We start from the raw sequence: 24,228 nt of genomic DNA, 5'->3' as shown, positions 1-24,228 counted from the left end.
CTAGGCTACCTGACCACAATACTCAGCGTGTGTCCGTAAATTCAATCTGGAGTGCCAGTGCGCTCAGAGTGCGCTCTGGGCTTTCATAAATTCCCGAGCATTGTCAGATTGTCCAGAGTGTTTCGCTCTTGGAGCGTTCAGAATGCACACTCTAGACGCGCTGGCCGAGGAGGAGGGCTGATCCGAGCGTTCTGACCTCACATCAGCAGTCAAACTAACTGGCTAACGTTGGCTAGCCACTTCCAGACACGAATGTGAGAACCGCACTGACCATTTTACGCACCCTAGCAGAGCTGGTTAGGCTGCTTTCATGTTATCCAGAGCGTTGGTGACTAACTGTGCTGCTGGCAACAATTTAAGTGCGCTTTGTTTTACTGATGTTTACCGGCACTGGCCGTATTCAACGGGTGTTGAGCATTCGTAAATTCATCAATTATTCTGCACTCTGACACAGTCAAACGAGAGTACTCTGAAATCAGATTAGATGGCCAGAGTAAATTTACAAACGCACCCTTAATTGACAGTCTTCCTCCAATGTATGTACAATAATCCACAGATTTTCGGTACATTATGAGAGGAGTTGGAGTTTAAAAGTGCGTCAAAGTACAAATAATTGCTAGATTTTTGTGTTGTGTGTTCTGTTAAATGTTTGCTCAGCCCACATGCTCTATATATGTAATGTATACAATAACTATCTCCTGATATACCTGACCATATTGAAAACTCAATGCCACTCTTGCTAAATATAGTTTCAGAATACTCAAATCTCAGGATATAAAATTAACTTGGAAAACCCTAAAATAATGGCAATAGGAAAAACAAACATTCATGATCTACAGCAATCCTTTAGTGGACCACAAACAAATATATAAAATACTTAGGATGCTAAATAAGTGACAAACAAATATAAAGAAATGTGTCTCATTACTCAACAATATGAAAGCAGATCTAATTAAATGGAAAAAAAATCTTCCCAGAAATCTTACAAGTAGAATATTTCCTCTTCAGAATGGCATGGCTCTCGAAGTTGTTAATTGATTTCTCGGTTATCACACCGAAGACATTCTTATAAAAAAAGTATACTCTATCATAAGACTTTATATGGGCAAATAAAAATAGAATAAAAAGGAAAGTTCTACACCTTAAGTCTGAGGGTGGTGTTACGTTCCCCCAGAAAGAAAACCAAACAGGTCACTCAAACAGAAAAGGGAACTAACAAAGTCACCGACAACAACCAAAACAGGTGGGGGTTTAAGGAGGGGTTATAAAAAGACTCTCATAGGGGTGTTCATTGAAAATTGCATAGCAAGAACTATGGCCTAAAAGACACCCACCGTGAACGCCCACTAAATTTGCCCACACAAACTTAGACAGGAAGCAAACCAAAAAGTTTAGCAAAATAAAAAACAGGGAAGATCAGACAAAGGAATGTTTATCCAGAAATCAAATAGGGAGCGCCAACTAAAGGTGTTGACCCCCCCCACATCTTTCAAGACAACTGAAGCACTGGGCCAGTCACTCTTAAATGTCATGTCAGCACAGGTGAAACACCTTTCAACTAACAATATGGACAGATCAGCACAGGTGAAACACCTTTCAACTAACGATATGGACAGGCCAGCACAGGTGTGCTGACTAACGAGGTGACACCAATCGGCATGCCTTACGTGCTAACCTGCAGCCTCAAAATATAATTGGAAAAAACAATACTTGTAACAGTGGTTTTAACCTTCCAGACATGGAATTGAATCAACACGCCACCACCCAGGGCTTTTACTTGCAATACATAGGCTAGTTAAATGCACTAAAGAGGAACTCTGTGTACATATTGAAGATGTGCACGCTCATCCCCAGAAACTTTTCACATGTGAAGTTTCAAAGGATAAAGCTAAGAACATATCACTCCCTAAAAACACAACCCTATGGAACAATCATTGGATCATAGCGTTTAAGAATCTACTGATAAATTGGTCCACATTGAAAAGTAAAGGCATATAAACTGTAAAAGAGATCTCAGAAGAGCCAAGATTAAGAATTGTTGCCCTGCATAAAGCTGGAAAGGGTTGCAAAAGTACCTCTAAGTCAGTCCACGGTAAGACCAACTGTCTAGAAATTTAGAAATTTCAGCACTGTTGGTACTCTCCCTAGGAGTGGCCGTCCTGCAAAGATGACTGCAAGAGCACAGAGCAGAATGCTCAATGAGGTTAAGAAGAATCCTAGTGTCAGCTAAAAACTTACAGATATCTCTGGAAGATGCTATCTTCTCTGTTGACGAGTCTACAACACATTAAACAAGAATGGTGTTCAGGGGAGGACACCATGGAAGGAGCCACTGCTGTCAAAAAAAAAACGTTGCTGCACATCTGAAGTTCGCAAAAGAGCACCTGGATGTTCAACAACACTACTGGCAAAATATTCTGTGGACAGATTAAACTAAAGTTGTGTTTGGAAGGAACACATAACACTGTGTGGAGAAGAAAAGGCACAGCACACCAACATCAAAACTTCATCCCAACTGTAAACTATGGTGGAGGGAGCATCATGGTTTGGGGCTGCTTTGCTGCCTCATAGCAAACTGTCCAGGCCCTCAGATGGAAAAATGTATTCCCAAGTTTATCAAGACATTTTGCAGGAGAATGTAAGGCTATCTGTTCGCCAATTAAAAGCTCAACAGAAGTTAGGTGACGCAACAGGGCAACAACCCAAAAGACAGAAGTAAATCAACAACAGAACAGACGCAATACGCCTTCTGGAGTGGCCCAGTCAGTCCTGAACTCAACCTGATTGAGATGCTGTGGCAGGACCTCAAGAGAGTGGTTCACATCAGACATCCCAAGAATATTGTGGAACTAAAAGTTTTTTAAAGAGGTATGGTCCAAAATTCCTCCTGACCGTTGTGCAGGTCTGATCCGCAACTACATAAAACGTTTAGTTGAGGTTATTGCTGCCGAAGGAGGGTCAACCTGTTATTAAATACAAGGGTTCGTCTATGTTTGTCTATTATTGTGACTTAGATGAAGATCAGATACAACTGTACGATCAATTTATGCAGAAATCCAGGTAATTTTAAAGGGTTCACATACTTTTTCTTCCCACTGTATGTATGTATGTATGCATGTATGTATGTATATATATATATATTTTTTTTTCATCATACTATTTTGTTGAGGTACTGTTTTCATTATTGGTTTTGTTAATGACATCCCTACTGCATGTTAACCTCCCCAGTAATGAATCATCCTTGAAAGCCCTGGCAGGAAATTTATTTATGACCATTACACTATTAGACACAGTCAGAATAGACACAGCTCAATATATATTACCTTAACATACATACCGTGGCTTGGACAATGAAACATGCATCTGTGTGCCTGCATGACTAAATGGCCCCACAATTCATCATTAGGACACTTATTAGCCCGACTAGCTTTTTAAAAAATCATGGAGATTATAGAAGCAAAAACTATGCTAAATAAGAGTAAATACTACAACTTTACATTAAAAAAAGAATAGTCAAGTCTTTACAATAAGTTGCTTTTGTACCTGTGTTGTAATTGCTCTAGTAATGATGTTGTATTCAAGCTGCAATATGTAACTTTTTTAAGGGAGACCGACCAAATGCACATAGAAATATGTGAGTTATAGAGCTTTCATTCTCATCATTCGCTATTTCTATGCATCCTGTTCTTTAGTTTATGCATCTTTTACTTTGGGTTTTGTACAACAGCTTCAAACAGCTGAAAATACAATATTTTTTGGTTATGGAAAATATCTTTCACAGTGGTTTAGATGGTATAATATAGTTCAGTGGTTTAGATGGTATAATCTAGTTCAGTGGTTTAGATGGTATAATATAGTTCAGTGGTTTAGATGGTATAATATAGTTCAGTGGTTTAGATGGTATAATATAGTTCAGTGGTTTAGATGGTATAATATAGTTCAGTGGTTTAGATGGTACAATATAGTTCAGTGGTTTAGATGGTATAATATAGTTCAGTGGTTTAGATGGTATAATATAGTTCAGTGGTTTAGATGGTATAATATAGTTCAGTGGTTTAGATGGTATAATATAGTTCAGTGGTTTAGATGGTATAATATAGTTCAGTGGTTTAGATGGTATAATATAGTTCAGTGGTTTAGATGGTATAATATAGTTCAGTGGTTTAGATGGTATAATCTAGTTCAGTGGTTTAGATGGTATAATATAGTTCAGTGGTTTAGATGGTATAATATAGTTCAGTGGTTTAGATGGTATAATATAGTTCAGTGGTTTAGATGGTATAATATAGTTCAGTGGTTTAGATGGTATAATATAGTTCAGTGGTTTAGATGGTGCAATGAGTCTCTTCACAATGACTGCTTGTTTTGTCACAACTGAAGTTAGGCAAACTATTAGAATTTTATCAACTAGGAAATGGCAGAGCGATTTCTGCATATTGCATCTTTAAATAACAACATTGTATTAAGAACTTAATACATTCTAGTTAGAGTAATTACAGAGTAACTATACAGGTAGAACAGCAGTCTAACGTAAACAGTTACCAGATGTTTAAGAACTCTATCACACCCAAAGGCAAAATTGTAAAATTCCGTTTCAGACTAGTTGATTGATCGGTTTGTCTGCTTTTCTCTAAGGAGGATTTTATTACACTTAACTCTCACCACATTGGGCCATTAGAGTAAAACGTGTACTCTCTGTTCCATTTCAGAGCAATGCTCGGCACCCTGGGGACGCTGGATGAGTCTGAGCAACTATGAGGACGGCTGTGTGTGAGTCAGTAACAACAGGAGTGTGAGTGACTTGCCGGACGGAGGCGATGGTTTCCGGGAGGCTCCTCATGTGATTCTCCCTGACACACCCATGCCTCCTGCTCCATGTGGGATACCTAGGATGGAACACACACACTGCTATGCACAGTCACTGGGACAACTGCCTGTGCAGCCACTCTTTCACACACTCTTGACACACATCACTGCCGCCACCACCGCTCAGACTTGACAAAGGAAGAACCCCGGAATTTTCTAGAACCAATTTTCCGGTATGTTTGTGAATCTTCGGCGGATCCGCAAGTGCCAGTGCTTGCAGCTAATGACCACGTGCCTGGTGCTGTCGGTGGTGATGGTGTGCTGGGATGGCAGCGTGGTGAGCCACGTCAAGGCCTACTCCTTCCGCTACCTGGTCAACCGTTACACCTTCATCAACAAGAGCTTCACCATCCCGCGGCAGGAGGCCCACATGTTCAGCAACCACCGCTACCTGCTCAACCACCCATATAAGTGCTCAGGAGAGAAGAATGTTTTACTGCTGCTGCTAGTCAAGTCCTCCCCAGAGAACATTGAGAGACGGCGAGCCATACGGTCTACGTGGGGCAACGAGACCTACATCCACCAGACCCTGGGGGTGACGGTGAAGGTGGTTTTTGTGCTGGGCCTCCCCAAGCAGCAGGAAGCTGCCCATACTCGGAGGAGCCGAGGGGGCACCCAGGACAACCTTGTCCGTGAAGACCGCTTGAATGGCGACTTGGTCCAGCAGGACTTTGTGGACTCGTTCCACAACCTAACCCTCAAGCTTCTGCTACAGTTTCGGTGGGCGCACGCCTACTGCCCGCACGCCCGCTTCCTCATGACGTCTGATGATGACATTTTCGTGCACATGCCCAACCTGGTGCGCTACCTTCAGGACATAGACAGGAAGGGCGTTACAGACTTCTGGATCGGTCGCGTGCACAGAGGCGCGCCACCCATCCGCCGGAAGGAAAGCAAGTACTATGTCCCATACGAGATGTACCCGTGGTTGGCATACCCGGACTACACGGCAGGGGCGGGTTACGTTGTCTCTAGAGACGTGGCAAACAAAATCTACCAGGCTTCGTTGACCCTCAACGCCTCGCTGTACATCGACGATGTCTTCATGGGCATCTGCGCCAACGCCATGGGTGTGTTGCCGCAGGAGCATGTGTACTTCTCAGGTGAGGGCAAGGCGCCCTACCACCTGTGCATCTACGACAAGATGATGACGTCGCACGGCCACGTGGCCGACATATACGAACTCTGGAAAGCCGCCACGAATCCGGAGGTCAAACGGGTCACGTCAGGACTCTTTGGGAGGTTGTATTGCACAGCTGTGAAACTCACCCTTCTCTGTAGACCTTATTTCTTCAACAGCTACCCCTGCAAGGCAGCCTTGTTGTAGTACAGTAAACCTATGTACTGTGTTTGGTCCAAAATAGATCGAGGGATCATTTTGTACCAAATTTTTCTTTCATCGGTCTCCGGTCATTTGAAAAGGATGAAGGAGGGAAGGCCTGTTTTTTTGTGTTGATGGAGGAAGATACTCATGAGTCATATCTATTGCTGTAAATTTGGGTTTTACAGTGACCTCTCTCTATGGCTTTATAGTGACCGTATATCTATATGGCCAGCAGTGGTCCAATTCTTAATATCTTTACAATGTATTGAAGAGCAGAGACTGAATGTGATGAATGAGGAGATGCTATCCAGAGATAAGGATGACAAATAGGATTCTAAGTGAATTTCCGCACCCACATCTCCTTCCATTAAACTAATTGAGAGAATGGCCTAAAATTCTGTTATTCTGTTGGTTATGCTGCTGTGGTTTAAAACTAACTGTGGATGGACACAGTTGGCTCATAGTCTGTCATTTCACAGTAAGGTTTGCTAAAGTTAAAAGGAAGATACGGTGGCAACTGTCTTAGGTGAAGCAGTACATTAATGTGTAGCATATGTTTGAGTTATTAGTGGTGACTAGTGACATACTGTGCCCGTGGTTGGCATACCCAGACTACATGACAGGGATGGGTTATCATGTGTGAGTGCCAAAAGTGTCTGTTACGAGGTGGAAAATTCCACAGAGATTAAAAGTATTATGCATATCAGCTGATCTCTTATCATTAATGAACATTTAAATGAACATGAATGAATTGTTCTGTAAATTAAAGGAGGATGCAGGTGGGAAATATACAGCTTGTTTCAAGCAATTTCTTTGTATTACATTTGGAAACCCTAACCAAAGCATATAGGAAGCCTTTTCAACCTGTCGCAAAGCAAATAAGAAACAAACAATTAGGTGATATAGACTAACTGTGAAACAAATTAATCTCAGAGAAAGGTTGTTGAACCACAGATCATATCCAACCCCTTTCATGAGTTCTCTCTCTTCACCATAGCAACTGTATGTTGAGCAGCGGGTGGTGTAGTGGGTTAGATGAGTGACACACAAGCCTCACCACAAAGCTCTGGGTTGTGTTCCTGTGGACATTCTGCATGATGGCTGTTGACATGAGTTCACTCTTGATATACAAGCCAGTGGAGGTTCTTCCAGGATGTACGTCTGTAGAAATATTTAATATAATGAAACATAAGCCTGTAAATTACATAATTGTAATCATTATAGCTGTGAACTATTGAGGGCAAGATGAGAATATTAAGCAAACAAATGCCTCATTGCCAGTGTCTATATACAAAAGTATGTAGGCACCCCTTCAAATTAGTGGATTCGGCTATTTCCACCACACCCATTGCTGAAAGGTGTATAAAATCGAGCACACAGCCATGTAATCTCCATAGACAAACATTGGCAGTAGATTGGCATTACCGAGAGCTCAGTGACTTTCAACGTGGCACCATCAGTTCGTCAAATGTCTATCCTGCTAGAGTGTTCAACTGTATGTGCCGTTGTTGTGAAGTGGGAACGTCTAGAAGCAACAACGGCTCAGCCGCAAAATGGTAAGCCATAAAAGCTCACAGAACGGGACCGCAGAGTGCTGAAACGCGTAAAAATCATCTGTCCTCGGTTGCAACACTCACTACCGAGTTCTAAATTACCTCTCGAAGCAACATGAACACAAGAACAGAGCTTCATGAAATGGTTTTCCATGGCTGAGCAGCACACAAGCCTAAGATCACCATGAACAATGCCAAGCATCGGCTGGAATGGTGTAAAGCTCACCGCCATTGGACTCTGGGCAGAGAACGCTACCTGCCCCAATGCATAGTGCCAACTGTAAAGTTTGGTGGAGCAGGAATAATGATCTGGGGCTGTTTTTCATGGTTTAGGCTAGGCCCCTTAGTTCCAATGAAGGGAAATCTTAACACTACAGCATACAATGACATTCTAGATCAGTGGTCACCAACCTTTTCTGAGTCAAGATCACTTTTGCAGTCAAAAAGCAAGCTGAGATCTACTGCTCAGATTCTCATTCCTACAAACAGTTGTGTAGGAATGAGGTTTTGGCAGTAGGCCGAATATATTATCACAGCATATTGGCTATATGATGGCCTACCAATATTGTTAATCGACCATATTACATTTCAAAACTTGAGCTTTGATAACAAAATAGATCAGTTGGTTTACCATTGTGGAGCATGAATTGAAATAAATTGCTTTTTATTTTACTGGACTGATGGTACCTGCATCTGATGTTCAAGGAGGTCAAATTACGACGCTAGTTATCTTAAGGTCAAAAAGTCGGAGCTCTAGAAAGATGCCCGAGTTTCCGACTTGGAATGGCCGTTCAAAACAATTTTTCCCAACCTCCTCTCACGGTCCCTGCTCTCTCCCTCCTTTCCTCCGGTGAGACTGACCAGAGAGAGGGGACACCGTCTTCCACCAAATGGTGAAATTCAAGTCGCACCGTATCTGCCTCATGAACAAATTAATGCTGTTCCTATGACCAGAGAATGTTAAATATTCCTTAACATTAAAATCAATATGACAAGCTGCTCATAATAATAAAACGCAGGGCTATCGATACTTGGCTACTCATTCATTGCAGCTGCAGCATGAGAAGCGCGTTTTGTAATAGTGTTGAATAAAAACTGTGACAGTCCTGAATATAAACATGAACTCACTCAGAAAAACAGCAGCTCTTTTCTGTATTCGTTGACAGTCTCTCTGTGGCCATGGTTTTAAAAGTTATTAAATCTGACATAGGCTAGTAGCCTACTAAACGTGGCTGTAGCCAGAGTCATGGAAGCTCTGTAGCCACGGTGATTTGAGCTATCTGATTGGGCAGCACAATAGGTGCACTCGATTTATTCACAGATTTGCCGGTCCGCCGGGTAGGCGGAGTTTGTCTCATGGGAACACTTTGCTTACCCGGTGCGCAGGACTTTTGAATCTAGTGCACCTACCGACAACAGCTCAACGAGATTTTTTAAAAACGAGCGCAAGACTTTGTCGTTTGTTGGTTTTTCTACAGAAATATTTGGTTATCGACTAGGAATGCCTTGAAGTGATCGACTGGCTGGCGACCACTGTTCTAGACGATTCTGTGCTTCCTACTTTTTGGGAACAGTTTGGGGAAGGCCCTTTCCTGTTTTAGCATGACAATGCCCCCATGCACAAAGCAAGTCCATACAGAAATGTTTTGTTGAGATCGGTGTGGAAAAACCTGCACAGAGCCCTGACCTCAACCCCATCGAACACCTTTGGGATGAATTGGAATGCTGACTGCGAGCCAGGCCTAATTGCCCACATCAGTGCCAAACCTGACTAATGCTCTTATGGCTGAATTGAAGCAAGTCCCAGCAGCAATGTTCCAACATCTCTAGTGGAAAGCCTTCCCAGAAGTGTGGAGGCTGTTATAGCAGCAAGGGGAGGGGGGACCAACTCCATATTAATGCCCAGGATTTTGGAATTAGATGTTCAAGGAGGTGTCCACATACTTTTGGTCATGTAGTGAGTGTATCAGCTTCAAATGTTTTTGTCTTTCCAGATCAGGCTGACTCAAAGATTTGTGGGGGAGAGTTGAAGAGGCACCTAGCCCATTGCTACAGAATGATGTCATGCATGCCCCAGAGACAGTAGCCTCAAAACTATAGCTCTATTGTTGTTGATGTAAAACTTTAACAATTGGGACTGTTCTGTCTCCATAATGTGAGTTACAAATAGTTTTGAGGAAGTGCATTTCTGATCTGTTGCATAAGTAAGATAAGAATTGGTTGAATCGTTCAAAACCAAATAAATTGGTCAGTGCTATGAAGGATACTTGGGACGCCCCTATCCTAAACCACATCCTTAACTTTAAAATGTCATGTTCAATAGGGGAGAGATATCCCAAAATCACAGACCCCCAAAAAATCCGCCTTTCTTTCTGTTTTGGGCATATTTTCTCATGGGCCTTTTTCCTATTTGTGCGTTTTCTTTGTATAATGGCCCACGACTTGTTCTGAAAGAGGTGTGTAGGAATATCTTTGGGATGAGCCATTCTCCAAACATCTGGCCTGTTTCCAAGGCAACTGCACAACAGAATAATTCACACAAATGATTAAGAGGGGCCCAAAACACGGTCCAACAACCTACCTCTCACAATTCATAGCTACTACTGCAGTGCACATGTAACTTTCATTTTGCCATTGAAAGGTCCTGTTCAGAGTGACACAACTACCCAAATATATTCAATTTTCTTGTTTTTATCACTTAAGATATTATCGGAGCTTTACAAAGGTCAACCAGTTTTTCTCCAGCCCTTTGGAAGACTTGATTCTCAATCCGAAAAACATTTAACAATGCAGCAGAACTGGTCCTTGTGGAATCAGCCAATCTCTATCCAAATGTCCAATTAGTTTATTTTTTCTTCTCTCTACCCTCCCAATGCGGTCCTGCAAGCATAATTGCATTGACTTCTGTGAACGTGGGAGTCAAAGAACAAAGTTCATGTGCTAAAAATACATGCATTTACCATATCATAGCCAATTACACATTCACTGAGGTGCTCAGTGCCCCTGAGGTAGACTATAATTATAACTAACCTGCCTGCCTCCAATTTACACAGAGGTACTGAGATATGGAGAATTTATACAAACATGCCTGAGTGCGTATCCACCTAGCTAAATTCAACAGATTAAACTAAAGGCCATTCAAACTTGCCTGCTTTATTGCTACAAACGGAAACAGTACTATTGTGTTCTATACAGTGCTTTCAGAAAAGTATTTACACCCAAGACTTTTTCCACATTTTGTGTTATAAAGTGGGATTAAAATGGAATTGTCATCTGTGAATGATCTACACAAAATACTCTGTAATGTCAAAGTGGAAGAAAATTTTTAACATTTGTAAAAAAGTAATGAAAAATAAAACATGAATATATCTTCATTAGATAAATATTCAACGCCCTGAGTTAATACATGTTAGAATCACCTTTGACAGAAATTACACCTGTGAGTCTTTCTGGGTAAGTCTTCAAAAGCTTTCCACACCTGTATTGTGCAACATTTGCCGATTATTCTTTTCAAAATTCTTCAAGCTCTGTCAAATTGGCTGTTGATCATTGCTAGACAACCATTTTCAGGTCCTGCCATAGATTGTCAACCAGACTTATGGCAAAACTGTAACTCGGCCACTCAGGAATATTCACTGTATTCTTGATGAATAACTCCAGTGTAGGTTTGGCCTTGTGTTTTGTTATTGTCCTGCTGAAAGGTGAATTCATCCCCCAGTGTCTGGTGGAAAGCAGACTGAACCAGGTTTTCCTCTAGGATTTTGTCTGTGCTTAGCTCAATTCCATTTCTTATTTATCCAGAAAAACTCCCCAGTCTTTCAACGATTACAAGATGCAGCCATGATGCAGCCACCACTATACTTGAAAATATGGAGTGTGGTACTCAGTAATGTGTTATATTGGATTTGCCCCAAACATAACACTTTGTATTACACTGTGAATTAGATCAGTGCTATGGAGTAACTACAATGTTGTTGATCCATCCTTAGTTCTCGTCACAGTCAATAAACTCTGTAGCTGTTTTAGTCGGCCTCATGGTGAAATCTCTGAGCAGTTTCCTTCCTCTCCGGGAACTGTTAGGAAGGACGCTTGTGTCTTTGTAGTGACTGGGTGTATTGATACACCATCCAAAGTGTATATTTTACCCATCTACAATGTCTTGAGTGACATATCAGCTAACAGGCATAGTCACTGTAATTTTCAATTGTGCCTTGTCCCAGTCTAATCCACACATTTTAACATCACTCCAATCCTTCCTGTTCCCAAACTGAGCAATCGGGGGAGAAGGGCCTTGGTCCAGTTTGAACTCTTTGGCCTGAATGCCAAGCGTCACATCTGGAAGACACCAGGCACCCTTCTTAAGGTGAAGCATGGTGGTGGCAGCATCATGCTGTGGAGATGTTTTTCAGCAGCAGGGACAGGAAGACTAGTCAGGATCAAGGGAGATGAATGGAGCAAAGTACAGAGAGATCCTTGATGAAAACCTTCTCCAGAGTGCTCATGACCTCAGACTGGGGCGAAGATTCACCTTCTAACAGAACAACAACCCTAAGCACACATCTAAGATAAAGCAGGAGTGCCTTTGGGACAAGTCTCTAAATGTCCTTGAGTGGGCCAGCCAGAGCCCAGACTTGAACATCTCTGGAGAGACCTGAAAATAGCTGTGCAGCAACGCTCCCCATCCAACCTGACAGAGATTGAGAGGGCTCTGTACCGGTACCCCCTGTATACAGCCCCGCTATTCTTATTTTACTGCTGCTATTTATTTGTTTTTCTTTACTCATACTGTTTTTTAAATTGCATCATTGGTTAAGGGCTTTTAAACAAGCATTTCATTGTAAGGTCTGTTGTATTCGGCACATGTGAAATACATTTTTATTTGATCTGCATAGAAAAATGGCAGAAACTCCCCAAATACAGGTTCCAAGCCTGTAGCATCATAACCAAGCAGAAAGCCACATTCTCCAACACTGACATAATTGACAAACAAGCATGGGTTTGGTGAGACTGCCAAATCAGAGGCAGTAGGGATGACCATGGATGATTTCTTGATAAGTGTGTGAATTAAAGTTTGTCTGGCCTGCAAGGCACTCAACATGAAACACATTGAGTGGCAGGGAAAATGTATGGAGTAAAAAAAAGGGAAGTAGGGAAGTAAAAGTTGGCAAAATACAAAAAGTAGATATTCTAAAAAACTGTAGTACTTTCAAGTATTTAACTTAATATTTTTTCCCCCTTAGTGTAAAGTAATCACAATAACATAAAATGTGGATAAAGTCAGGTCTGAACACTTTGATGGCACTGTATACTGTAGCTGAGTGTACGTTGTGTAGTAAGCTACTATCTTTGTGCACAGCCTATATGTGCACCAATACTGTAAGAGCTTTCATTGTCTGCTTATATGCCCCCCTTACCCTACGGTTCTAACTTGGGGTACAGGTAGAAAACTGACGTTCTGAATTCCGGCACCGTACATTTCACAAGTGCTGAACAAATATAGTTGGCCACATCCAGCCTAGCTCGCTCATGTCTTAATCAAAATGAACCGTTAGGTCTCTTTTCCACTCATCCCCTTATGCAATAGTATGAACATCAATTGTCAGTAGAAAACACATTTTCAGCCATGTTTCATTAGGTAGTATGAGGCTGCTATAACTTGCCGTCAGACAAGGCTCCGCTGATAACCAGGTGTAGTTGTATCGATTCACTCCATTTTGAAAAGCTCTGCAGTTGTGTCCTAACAGTTTGTGGGCACCGTTTGTCACCATAGCACAATGTATTGTTTGTGGCTTTGCTGGCACACATCTTTAAAAAAAAAAAAAAATTAATCAGTTGTGACAGTGACTCAGTATCCCTCTGTAGATGCCTAATGTTTGTTCTTTAATTTAGTTAATATTTTTCTTAACTGCATTGGTGGTTAAGGTCTTTTAAGTAAGCATTTGTTTTTTCAGCACGTGACAAAATACTTTATCTGCAGAGAATGGAGAAACTCCCAAAAACAGGTGCTCAGCCTGTAGTGTCATTCCCAAGATTCAATTCTGTAGTCGCTGCCAAAGGCGCTTCAAAGTACTGAGCAAAGGGTCAGAACACATGTAATTGTGATGTTTATTATTATAAATTAGCAGACAAGGCAACCTGTGTTTGCTTTGTCATTATGCTGAGGGGCAGTAGTGGGTTGGTACCCATCGTCACTAAACAATCTTTAAAACTGCATTGTTTGTTAAGGGCCTGCAAGTAAGCATTTCAGTTAGTGAAATTGTTGGAACCACTGGTCTAGATGGCTCAAATAACATGCAAGTTGTCATTGTAACAAGTAGGTTATTCACCAAATATTTAACACATGGTATCATAGTACAGTGAGTTGGTTTTATTAAGGCTTTCAGTTGTAGGGATAATGGCTACACACAAAACAAGTTGAGCAGGAAAAACATTCCACAAAATAGTCAAACTGATGATTTGACAAAGGGTGATTGGTACGCTCAAGTCAAAATAAAAACATCCAGGTGAGCCAAATCAATAACACTGGAGCAGACTCATTACACCGCACATCATATCAAATTTATTTGTCACATCCACATGGTTAGCAGATGTTAATGCGAGTGTAGCGAAATGCTTGTGCTTCTAGTTCCGACAGTGCAGTAATAAGCATGAGTAATCTAACCTAACAATTCCAAAAGTACTACCTTATACACATGTGTAAAGGGATAAAGAATATGTACATAAAGACATGAATGAGTGATGGTACAGAACAGCATAGGCAAGATGCAGTATGTTACCATAAAATAATTGGCAGACATAATACCACTTATACCAGTCAGTCCACAAGTAAATACCTAAAACCACACACCTTAACTGTACAATGAAATAAATGACTGGTAAGAACCATATTGTTTAGTCTTGATAGCTTGTGGTTTCAACCAGAAACTCAAGGTTAAAAGCAACTGTCCATGACCACCATATCTTACAAATATCAGAAGTCTGATTCAAGATAGGCAAACTTCTCACTCAATATTATTCTCCCTCTTTGTAGGAAGGTGACCAAGGAACCTGCTGCACATCAATTCCGAGCCTGGATATCAAAGCAAAAAGATATTAAACTCAAGTATAAGTGTAATCAGATTTATAAAAACATTTCTGTAAATGTAGTCTGACATTAAGTAACAGATTCCTACAGAGAGAGAAGCCCGTGGTGGAGAACAGACATTTCATCTCCCAAAAGGTGTTACTGCTAAGCCATGAAAGGGCAGTTGCAGAGGAAAACCCATTTGGGATAACAAATACATGTAGATATGTCAAGTCACGCATGACAGTTAGATAAGAGTGAGATTCTACTCTCACCAGTAAGTCCGTAGCGATGAGTACTCTGCTTGAGCCAGGCCAACTCCCTCATGATGACATCCCTCTCCTTCTGGTCCATGTCAGAAAACAAAGTGTTACTTCAACCTACATTTTAAATTACAACCCCATGCCAAACACGACAGAAATTTTAAATGCATTATATTTCAGGGAGCAATGTGTCTGATGGTCTTACCAGAGCAGAGATCGTGAAGCCCCTTGAGTGCATCTTCTCAGTCAGCCAGCAAATCCTCCTGGTGTTGAGGAAGATGCCTGCCGGAGTAACTGTTGGCATCCCGTACAGGTCTCACAATGTGTCCAACTTCCACTCCTGGAATTAATGTGAGGGTAACAATTTATTTCAGCGACCAGACTCGCCTTACAACATACACCACTTCTAAATGGAAAATAACCAGAAATTGTAGCACAGAATCTTGAGACAAAGGACACGGGACATTAAGAAAGAGGTCCACCCAAGCCTCATTACAACCCTGGCTTTACTGTCCTTCCTTGGTGTACCCATGCTTACATGACCGCAAGAGCCAAGCCCACAGGCTTCGCCCCCACAATTTTAGCAGGGTGCTTTAAAAAGAAGGGAAACACTATACACAATGACTACAGACACAAAATATTTACAAATGGCAGCAGCTAGTCTTCCTGCGGTCCTGAAACATTAAGGCAGGTATACACGCCCACAAGAGTCATGTATTTCCTGAACGCTACCCACCTCACTCTACATTGATGTAGAACTGCTTAATACCCTCTAGGGAAATTCCTTTTATTTCACCAGAATGCCAATGGGCTCTCGCATGAACTTCTTGGTCACCTCTAGCACATCAGTAGGCATGGTGGCTGACAGGAGGACCACCTGCACAGCATTTAAAGAAACACCAGTAAAAATCACAACTGGAGGAAATGCACTAATCTTAAGTCACTGATTAATTGTTGCACTGGGCCTCGAGACATGAGGTCAACGAACATTAAGAAAGAGGTTCGACCACAACTCTTTTCCGGCACAGTGCAAAATGCTCTCCTTCCACACAATACTCTGCTAGCATTATTGCCTAAACCAAGGGTTACCTGGATTCTGCAATTTTAGCACAGTTCTTTTATATGGAAGTGGGGTGGCTGGGGCAGAGACAAGCCCATGTTGATTGCCTTGTGGCAACAAGGTTTACCTTCTATTTTCTACAGCAAGGCTCTAGAATTGAATCCAGAAATCAATATATATATTTACAAGTAAAATGGGCACAACTTAAAATCTGCACCGTGGTCAAGCCAAACTAAGACATCTGAAGCATATAAATGGACAAGATATACATATATTTTCTGAATTTAACTCTGCATTTTTGTCTAAAAGCTTATAATCAAGCATTTCACAGTAATGTTGATCTATACCTGTTGTATTTGGTGCATGTGACAAATACAATTTCATTTGAATTACAAGCCAGTCAGATAGCAGATAGCAGATACTTACACTGATGAGTACTTACAGGCGTCACCTGTTAAGCATCAAACATCCAGTCTGGAGTTCCCACCACAATGTGGGGGGACTCAGTCTGCAGCTTCTGCATCTCTTTGCGGACATTAGTGCCCAAATTAGGCATGGCAGGCCCCCATGTAGTCCCCCAGAGCCAGAAGCCCCTTCTGGATCTAAGAAAACAGACAAAACAAAAACGTCATGGCGATTTGCTCTTGGCGCCAATGTATTATACAGGACAGACGGTCTTGAGTGATCAGTATAACAGGTTATCACCATTATCAGGTCTGTCCCGAAAGATGAAATGCCATCATTTCACTCACTTTTTACAGAACAGAAATCCCTTGCTAAGTAGTCAGGCCAACTTTCAGATTAATGCAGTCATCGACTACAATAATCCTAAAAGATTGTCACCTCCTTTAACCCAATTAGCTGATTTTGCAGGAAGAATATACCTTTTCAGTTGTAGATTGTCCGAATATGCCGCCTGGGTCGGATAAACATGTACATTTATCCAGACCTCAGGCACAGCATACCTGCTGAGCCAGGGTCCAATTCTGCAGGATAGAGTCTTGCCCGTGCTTGGGCGATGACGTTGCAGCCTGTGAAGGGAAAAAGTAAAAGGGATCCAGGATCAGCACTTAAATCCTGCGTTGCCCGGTGACAATTGACTAAATGATCAGTAATACAGAAAGTAGTTCTCCATTGCTGTGTCAGTCCCAAAAGATGGTATGGCATCTTGTCACTCAATAGACAAGAATTTAAATAGCAATTATACCAAGCCAAAATAACACATGTTAAATGTTGGTCCCATGTTTCATGAGCTGAAATAAGACACCAGAAAATGTCCATATGGACAAGAAGCTGTACTCAAATTTTGGGCACACATTTTTTAATATCCTTGTTTGTGAGCATTTATACTTTCCCAAGATAAACCTGACAGGTGAGGCATATCAATCAAGAAGCTAATTAAACAGCATGATAATTACACGTGCACCTTGTGCCAGGGACAATGAAAGGCCACAAATGTGCAGTTGTCATAATGGCAGACATGCACAATTGGCATGCTGACTGCAAGAATGTCAACCAGAGCTGTTGTAACGGACGTGAAACGGCTAGTTTAGTTAGCTGTGGTGCGAGCTAAATAGCGCTTCAATCGGTGACGTCACTTGCTCTGAGACTTTGAAGTAGTGGTTCCCCTTGCTCTGCAAGGGCCGCGGCTTTTGTGGAGCCATGGGTACTGTTGATGTGTGCAGAGGGTCCCTGGTTTGCGCCCGGGTAGAGGCGAGGGGACGGACTACACTGTCACCAGATAGTTCACCCATGGCTGCACCCCTGCCCGGTCATGTGAGATCCATAGATTAGGGCTTAATGAATTTCTTTCAATTAAATGTACTATGAAATGTAAACGAGTAAAATATTTGAAATTGTGACATATTTTTGTTCAGTGTATTTTTTGCTGTCAACAAGCCATTGATACAAGGAATGACTGCCCGCTTGAATGGCTGACGGCTTCTGAAAACCACTCATACCCTAAGGAGTGTCCTTCAGGGGCCATATCTTCAAAATGAAGATTAATCTCGTTCCAGATGCTCTAAACACAATGAGAGTATTCTGTTCACACTTTTCGATGAGAAGTGTGAGATGACATTGAGTTAATTGCAGGCTTACGCTTGAGGTTTGAGTGATCAGTATTAAAAGTTGTCACCATTATCAGGTCTGCCCCGAAAGATGAAATGCCATCATTTCACTCAACACTCCCCACAGAACTGAAATCCACTATAACAAGTGGTACGCAAAAAGAGTTGGGTCAGAGATGGAAAAACTGAGAAACCAAAAAAACTTGATTAACTTACAGAAAAACCCAAGTCGCCACGTGGGAAGTTGGAAAATGTGTGATAGAGTAAACTACAAAAAGTTGTCTACATAATTAGTTTTCGTTTCCGAAAGATGGGATACCAATATTTAACACATCGTCCAAAAATTCTAAATGACTTGTTGCTTATCGAGTTAGGCCTGTGCTGTCCAAATTCACCAACCTTGGTTGGGCACGTGTCTCGTACGGTAATCTCAGGTGAGGCTGACTGACATGCCTACGAAATTCGACAATATTAATTTATATTCGCTAATATTTTATTTCCTTCTAAATGTGTATTTTAATCCTGCGGCCAGCCAACTCAGTGCGTCGCAAGTTAAAGGTTAGTTTAGCCGAGCAAGCTGGAACTAGGCCAAGGATGACACATTAACTTAATCAGGTCTGATTCCATCAGTCAAATATACAAATTATGTCTTGGTAACTACTACAGTTGACTGCATACACGTTACAAGCAACTACACGAGTCGGATATGAATTGCCATCTGCGCAGATAATTAAAGTAGCTAACATTAGCGAGATAACGTTAGCTAAGTGAATGCCAATGCGTCCGGCGTAACCCACCTAGTTCCCTCTGAATATCTGCAAGATGCATGGAAAACGAACATCTATAAATACATGTCATTTTAATTTGTTACAATAATTGTAAATGAGACAAGTTTCTTTGTTTTACCTGTTGTAATCAGGAGAGTTGCTAGACATGATCCTTCTCCAACTTCAACATGCGACTGGAAAGACCTACGTGCAGGAGGACAAGCGCTTTTATATGGCCGGACTATTTTCACTGAAATGTAAAAATTCAATTTATTCGACAAGACTTTCTCAACACAACAATACAATATTTTTTAATATACAAATACTTGTGTTTTATGTGTTAATACTGTGACGTTTCATTCTATAAAGATTTTTATTTTAAAAATGTAGACTATATTTTAGAACGGAATGATATTACAGCACAAATTGCATGTGCTTCGGTTGCTACGGCGTCCTCATCATGTCAAAGTTCTGGGAATGGAAAATGTAATGGTAGGTGCTATCTGTATTCCTGGGGACGTCCATACCCTAAATCCTAACCCTAATCCTAACCTTAACTCCTACCCTAACCTTAACCCTTACCTAACCCTAACCTTAACCATTTTAAATGTCACCTTCAATGGAGTAGGGACGTCCCAAGGATCTGGGATAGCAAGGATGCAGGAGTACCTTTGCCAAGACAACATACTGTATCAGTTTTATAAAATAATTTCTAACCTCAATCAGACTCCTATTTTTCTCATGTCAAAATGCCCTGTTTTACCACTCATACATTTGGAATGTTTTGGATTATTATCAAATTAGTTATAGCTGTCCCGGCCCTAGCCCCATGTCAAAAATACAAAACTGAGGCTTAAATGCAAAATAGAGATGTTTATTAAAACATCATTAGTGGCCAAAAAAATCATTGTGCAAGAAAATGCATAAATAAAAAACCTACAGCAAACTCAGCAAACTCTGTTTGCGGTTCATTGTGATCTTTACTGCATCTTTTAATGAGACTCAATGGAGAACATGGAGTACATTACAAAACACATGTAATTGGTTGGCATTGATTCCAGTGTTTGTGTAATGAGTGGTATAGATAGATCATTATTATACAATATATATTTTGGTGATTGCACACTGCAATATCATGGGAACAGAATACTAATTACAATAGTGGCTATATTAATGATACCTTTGAGAGATTTTGTAATATATGCAATTTACATATTCTGTATTTTATTCTTATGGTTGGGGCTGGTAAAGAGGTATTGTGTGTCTGTCTATCTGTTCAGTTTGAAATATAAGAATCTGGTATCCGGGCAGGATTAATGTTTTGGGTGGTATCTGATCTAGTAAATTATATATCTGGTATACTAGCATAGCATTTCTGCCCCACCCACAAATAGTGTCCACCACCAACCAACCATTATGTCAATGGTTAAGATACACTAACCAACCATTATGTCAAATAAGATACACTATGCTACAGTCTGTCAACTGTAGGCCGTAGACATGCATACGGACCATGTCTGACTATACATATGGCGACCTGGAAAAGTGAAATGTAGCTACATGACAGGCATCTGTTGTGTCCAAACTGCGCATGAGCGGAAAAAGGTGGAAGAGAGCGAGGCAGCTGGATGGGAAAAAGGGAGTCGGGCAATTACAAACATGGTGAAGAATACGTTTATTTATCTATTTTTTAAATGTTTATTTTTAGTTATGTCATACACCATTGATCAAATGAACACCCTAAACACTGAATTTAAACATACTTGTTTAAAAGGTTATCTGTTAGCGTTGCAAAGGTAACGCTAGCTAGTTGTTAGCTATTTAGCTTTTCAGCAACTCGACTGTATTTCGTTTCATTGTCATTGAACAACCTAGGTGGCTTGTCAATACTGCAGCATAAGTAGGTTGTCAGATAGTTCTAGTCAACAACAGATACTAGACAGTCAGTTTAGCTATCTAAAGATTAAAACGTTGCTAAAGAAGCCGGCCAATCTCGGCTAGCTGGTCGTTCAAATGAACATTATGCGCCGTCGCGGATCATAGCTTTGACTAGGCCTGTTTGTTTTGCCTATGAACGCTGTGGATATTGGATAGAATGTCACAATAACGTAATTGTTGTGCTCAGCCCCCGTATGTCATGCCAATACTTTTCTGCATCCAAACCGTTCATGTATAGTCGATTAAGCAGTTTTGCGGTGTTGTCTTGATACCTAGAGGAAAGTCATTAGGCTAAGTAGCTTCCCAAAACGACCTCCGTGGCTACAAGCCAGCTATTATAACATGCATCCAAGATGATGCTTATTGCTTGGCAAGATGACACCAGAAGAAGTGTGCAAGGCATGTATTGTCAGGTTTGCAGACTCAAGTGTTGCCAGGGATGGAATTTCTACCCAAGGCTATACCGTTTTGAAAGCTCACAATTCTGAGCATGAGGAGAGCTACATTTCTGTCATTGTGTTTGTTCTGTAAACGTCTGTGTTTTTCCCCAGAACAAGCTGAAGTCCTCACAGAAGGATAAAGTTAGACAGTTCATGATCTTCACACAATCAAATGAGAAGACGGCATTGACCTGTCTGTCACAGAATGACTGGAAACTAGATGTCTCCACAGACAACTTTTTCCAAAATCCAGACCTCTACCATCCAAATCTAAAGGGAGTGTTGGACAAGAAAAGGTTAGAACAACTCTACAACAGATACAGAGGTAAATGTCATCTTTCTTTTCACATCTCTGTCTATGCTGGATGTACTATAATAATATATGCCATTTAGCAGACCCTTTAATCCATCGCGACTTGGTCATGCTTGCATACATTTTTAAGTATGGGTGATCCCATTGAACCCACTATCCTGGCATTGCAAGCACCAGGCTCTACCAACTGAGCTACAGAGGGCTTGTCACAAGGGCACAAGATAGTACTATGGTACTGTAAGTAAAAACAATAGCAGTATAACTGACTGTAAAAATAAAAACTGCCATAGGCCATGCATAATGTCGAAACACATAACTTACCTTTGACCACCAAAATCAAATAAAAATGGATATCATCAAATAAATTCATATATTTGTCAGTCAAGTTGCTCAAAAGTGGCAAAGTATTAATTCAACACCTTATTTTTGCCTTATCCTTCACTCAGACCCACAAGATGACAACAAGATTGGAATAGATGGCATCCAGCAGTTCTGTGACGACCTGGGCTTGGATCCGGCCAGTATTAGTGTGCTCTTCATCGCCTGGAAGTTCCGGGCTGCAACACAGTGCGAGTTCTCCAGACAGGAGTTCATGGATGGGATGGCAGAACAAGGGTGAGGATGGCCTTTAAAGAGAGAGAGGTTTCACTTCATTTCTGGGGCCAATTTAATTGACAACAAGTGTGTGTGTGTTGTGTTAATTCATTTCATCATGTAATTATAGAGGAAATTGTTTGTTGTCGTCCATCAGCCACTGAGTTGTGTAACAGAATGTAGGCTAAGCTCTTCTTTCTCCACATCAGATAGGCTAACCCTTAAACTTGTACTTGGTGCTAAAGCTTATTTTGTTCTCCTCAGGTGTGACAGTATAGAGAAACTAAAAGCCCAACTACCAAAAATGGAGCAAGAGTTAAAAGACCATGGGAAATTTAAGGACTTTTACCAGTTCACATTTAACTTTGCAAAGAATCCTGGCCAGAAAGGTTTGGGTAAGCAATACATTTTGACATTCCTTATCTATTTTCATAGTCTACTCTGCTCATTGGACTTGGATTTCTCTCAGACATGTCCTCATTGTTGTGCATTTTCTAGACTTAGAAATGGCAATTGCGTATTGGAATTTAGTACTGGCTGGAAGATTCAAATTCCTGGACCTGTGGAACAAATTTTTAGTGGTAAGATATTTTCTCTTAATTGAATTGAGTATACTTTATTGATCCACACAGAGGGGAAATTGGATGGGTTTGCTTCAGTTGAATGCTTCAACAAACAGGCTAGTTGTTTCTTATAATGCACATTTTTATTTTTTCTTCTTTTCCCGCAGGAGCACCATAAACGATCAATCCCTAAGGACACCTGGAACCTCTTGTTAGACTTCAGCACAATGATAACTGATGACATGTCCAATTACGACGAGGAAGGTTTGTGTTTTTGTGTACTAAGGCTGAACTATAGCAACCCATTGCCTCAGGTCAGGTGCATGACAATGTAATCAGTTGTGAATGGAATAATATGGAGCCAGCCCACTTGTCGCCTCTCCCAACAACCACCAGAGTTGAAAAGTATTTTTTTCTTGCTTAACCCTGTATCTGTGTGCTTCCTTTTAGAGAAAGCAAGTTGAATTTTATGCATGAAACATCTGTCATTTTTGTCTCCTTCCTCCAAGGAGCATGGCCAGTCCTCATTGACGATTTTGTGGAGTTTGCACGACTGCACATTGGGACCAAAAGCACCGCTGTCTAGGGACCGCCCAAACTCGGAGGAACGTCCATACGTTTGTTTATACAAAAAACACACAACCGAGGCGGAGAAACGGAGCACAGGGGACTGCACTGAGCTGAGATCTATGTTGCCTTTTCCAACCCTCAGGACTGAGATGTTTTACACAACAGACAATATAAAAGGCATATCTCCTCGTCGGTCGTCTTGTGGTGGTTTGGGATTTTATCTTTAGTATGGGGCTTTTTTCGTGTCAACTCTAGCCAACTGGAGAGGAGTCGCCATCCTGGACCTTACAGTTCCTGTCCCAGTGTTTAGTTGACACAGTCGAGGTTCACGTGAAGCAAACCGACACCCCAAAAAGACAAATACAATTGTATCGTATTCTAAACACGATGGTCCGTGAGGGAATGTCATTCTTTAAATATTAAATTAAATTTTAATACTTTGTGTGCATTCCTGCTATGAATATGAATTTTGTTTTATGAGACTTGTGTGACAGAACAGTACAAAAACATTTGATTGTAATTTTTGTTAGTTTTAATCATAATGCTATTCCAGTACAAATGTGTAAGGTAATAAATGTTTCAATTTTATATTTATTTGATGTGTGTTGATAATGGTGATGCACTCTTGTCTGTCATATTTCTCTCTGCCAAAGCTGATACCTGAAACCTGCATATGAACTTGTATGTCTTATGTTAAAAGGATGTACTATTCTTCCAATTGTTTAATTTTACTCCAGATGTTTCTCAAATAGTGATGGCCTTTGTACGCTACTGGCCTGAGAGTGAATGAACTATTATTTAATGTGATTATTTTATTTAACTAGGCAAGTCAGTTAAGAACAAAT

General features: G+C 41.0%; 3 protein-coding genes, 1 long non-coding RNA gene and 5 other non-coding genes across 12 annotated transcripts; 2 read left to right on the top strand and 7 right to left on the bottom strand.

The window, feature by feature from the left end:
- Nucleotides 1-3,247: 3,247 nt before the first annotated feature.
- Nucleotides 3,248-9,002, bottom strand: LOC149970836 (uncharacterized). Its single transcript, XR_016492768.1, has 3 exons — nucleotides 8,872-9,002; nucleotides 7,248-7,351; nucleotides 3,248-4,886 (listed from the first exon to the last, which is right to left on the bottom strand). It is a non-coding gene; the product is annotated as an uncharacterized LOC149970836 (long non-coding RNA).
- On the top strand, nucleotides 4,880-6,981 carry LOC110509000 (lactosylceramide 1,3-N-acetyl-beta-D-glucosaminyltransferase A-like). The gene has a single exon (XM_021589932.3). It carries the CDS (start codon nucleotides 5,042-5,044, stop codon nucleotides 6,191-6,193), a length of 1,152 nt encoding a protein of 383 aa, XP_021445607.3. The 5' UTR covers nucleotides 4,880-5,041; the 3' UTR covers nucleotides 6,194-6,981.
- A 5,086-nt stretch (nucleotides 9,003-14,088) lies between the features above and the next one.
- Nucleotides 14,089-19,430, bottom strand: LOC110508999 (eukaryotic initiation factor 4A-II). Of its 4 annotated transcripts, none has more exons than XM_090225131.1 (7): nucleotides 19,105-19,430; nucleotides 17,014-17,160; nucleotides 16,556-16,731; nucleotides 15,806-15,946; nucleotides 15,275-15,409; nucleotides 15,082-15,151; nucleotides 14,089-14,812 (listed from the first exon to the last, which is right to left on the bottom strand). In XM_090225131.1, exons 5-7 carry the CDS (start codon nucleotides 15,371-15,373, stop codon nucleotides 14,745-14,747), a joined length of 237 nt encoding a protein of 78 aa, XP_090081257.1. In that variant the 5' UTR covers nucleotides 15,374-15,409; nucleotides 15,806-15,946; nucleotides 16,556-16,731; nucleotides 17,014-17,160; nucleotides 19,105-19,430; the 3' UTR covers nucleotides 14,089-14,744. The 4 variants fall into 4 exon arrangements, with proteins under 4 accessions (XP_090081257.1, XP_090081259.1, XP_090081258.1 ...); XM_090225133.1 differs by having other exon boundaries at nucleotides 16,572-16,731; nucleotides 19,105-19,208; XM_090225132.1 differs by having other exon boundaries at nucleotides 16,556-16,725; nucleotides 19,105-19,208.
- Nucleotides 15,496-15,675, bottom strand: LOC118944910 (small nucleolar RNA SNORA81). The gene has a single exon (XR_005040314.1). It is a non-coding gene; the product is annotated as a small nucleolar RNA SNORA81 (small nucleolar RNA).
- LOC118944909 (small nucleolar RNA SNORA81) lies at nucleotides 16,019-16,199 on the bottom strand. Its single transcript, XR_005040313.1, has one exon. It is a non-coding gene; the product is annotated as a small nucleolar RNA SNORA81 (small nucleolar RNA).
- Nucleotides 16,809-16,879, bottom strand: LOC118944911 (small nucleolar RNA SNORD2). The gene has a single exon (XR_005040315.1). It is a non-coding gene; the product is annotated as a small nucleolar RNA SNORD2 (small nucleolar RNA).
- On the bottom strand, nucleotides 17,232-17,306 carry LOC118944913 (small nucleolar RNA SNORD2). Its single transcript, XR_005040317.2, has one exon. It is a non-coding gene; the product is annotated as a small nucleolar RNA SNORD2 (small nucleolar RNA).
- On the bottom strand, nucleotides 18,241-18,311 carry LOC118944912 (small nucleolar RNA SNORD2). The gene has a single exon (XR_005040316.1). It is a non-coding gene; the product is annotated as a small nucleolar RNA SNORD2 (small nucleolar RNA).
- Nucleotides 19,431-20,582: 1,152 nt separating the features above from the next.
- Nucleotides 20,583-23,970, top strand: dcnl1 (DCN1-like protein 1). The gene is given in 7 exon segments (NM_001160591.1): nucleotides 20,583-20,627; nucleotides 21,455-21,668; nucleotides 22,103-22,271; nucleotides 22,515-22,645; nucleotides 22,749-22,831; nucleotides 22,981-23,077; nucleotides 23,323-23,970. Coding segments are annotated over 7 exon segments (774 nt in total). The 5' UTR covers nucleotides 20,583-20,624; the 3' UTR covers nucleotides 23,400-23,970.
- Nucleotides 23,971-24,228: the final 258 nt, after the last annotated feature.

Source organism: Oncorhynchus mykiss, chromosome 28 (assembly GCF_057628025.1).
Source record: "Oncorhynchus mykiss isolate SJ-2025 chromosome 28, ASM5762802v1, whole genome shotgun sequence".
NCBI lineage: Eukaryota > Metazoa > Chordata > Actinopteri > Salmoniformes > Salmonidae > Oncorhynchus > Oncorhynchus mykiss.
Note: the sequence above shows the minus strand (reverse complement) of the source record. Positions and strands in the feature narration are given on the sequence as shown.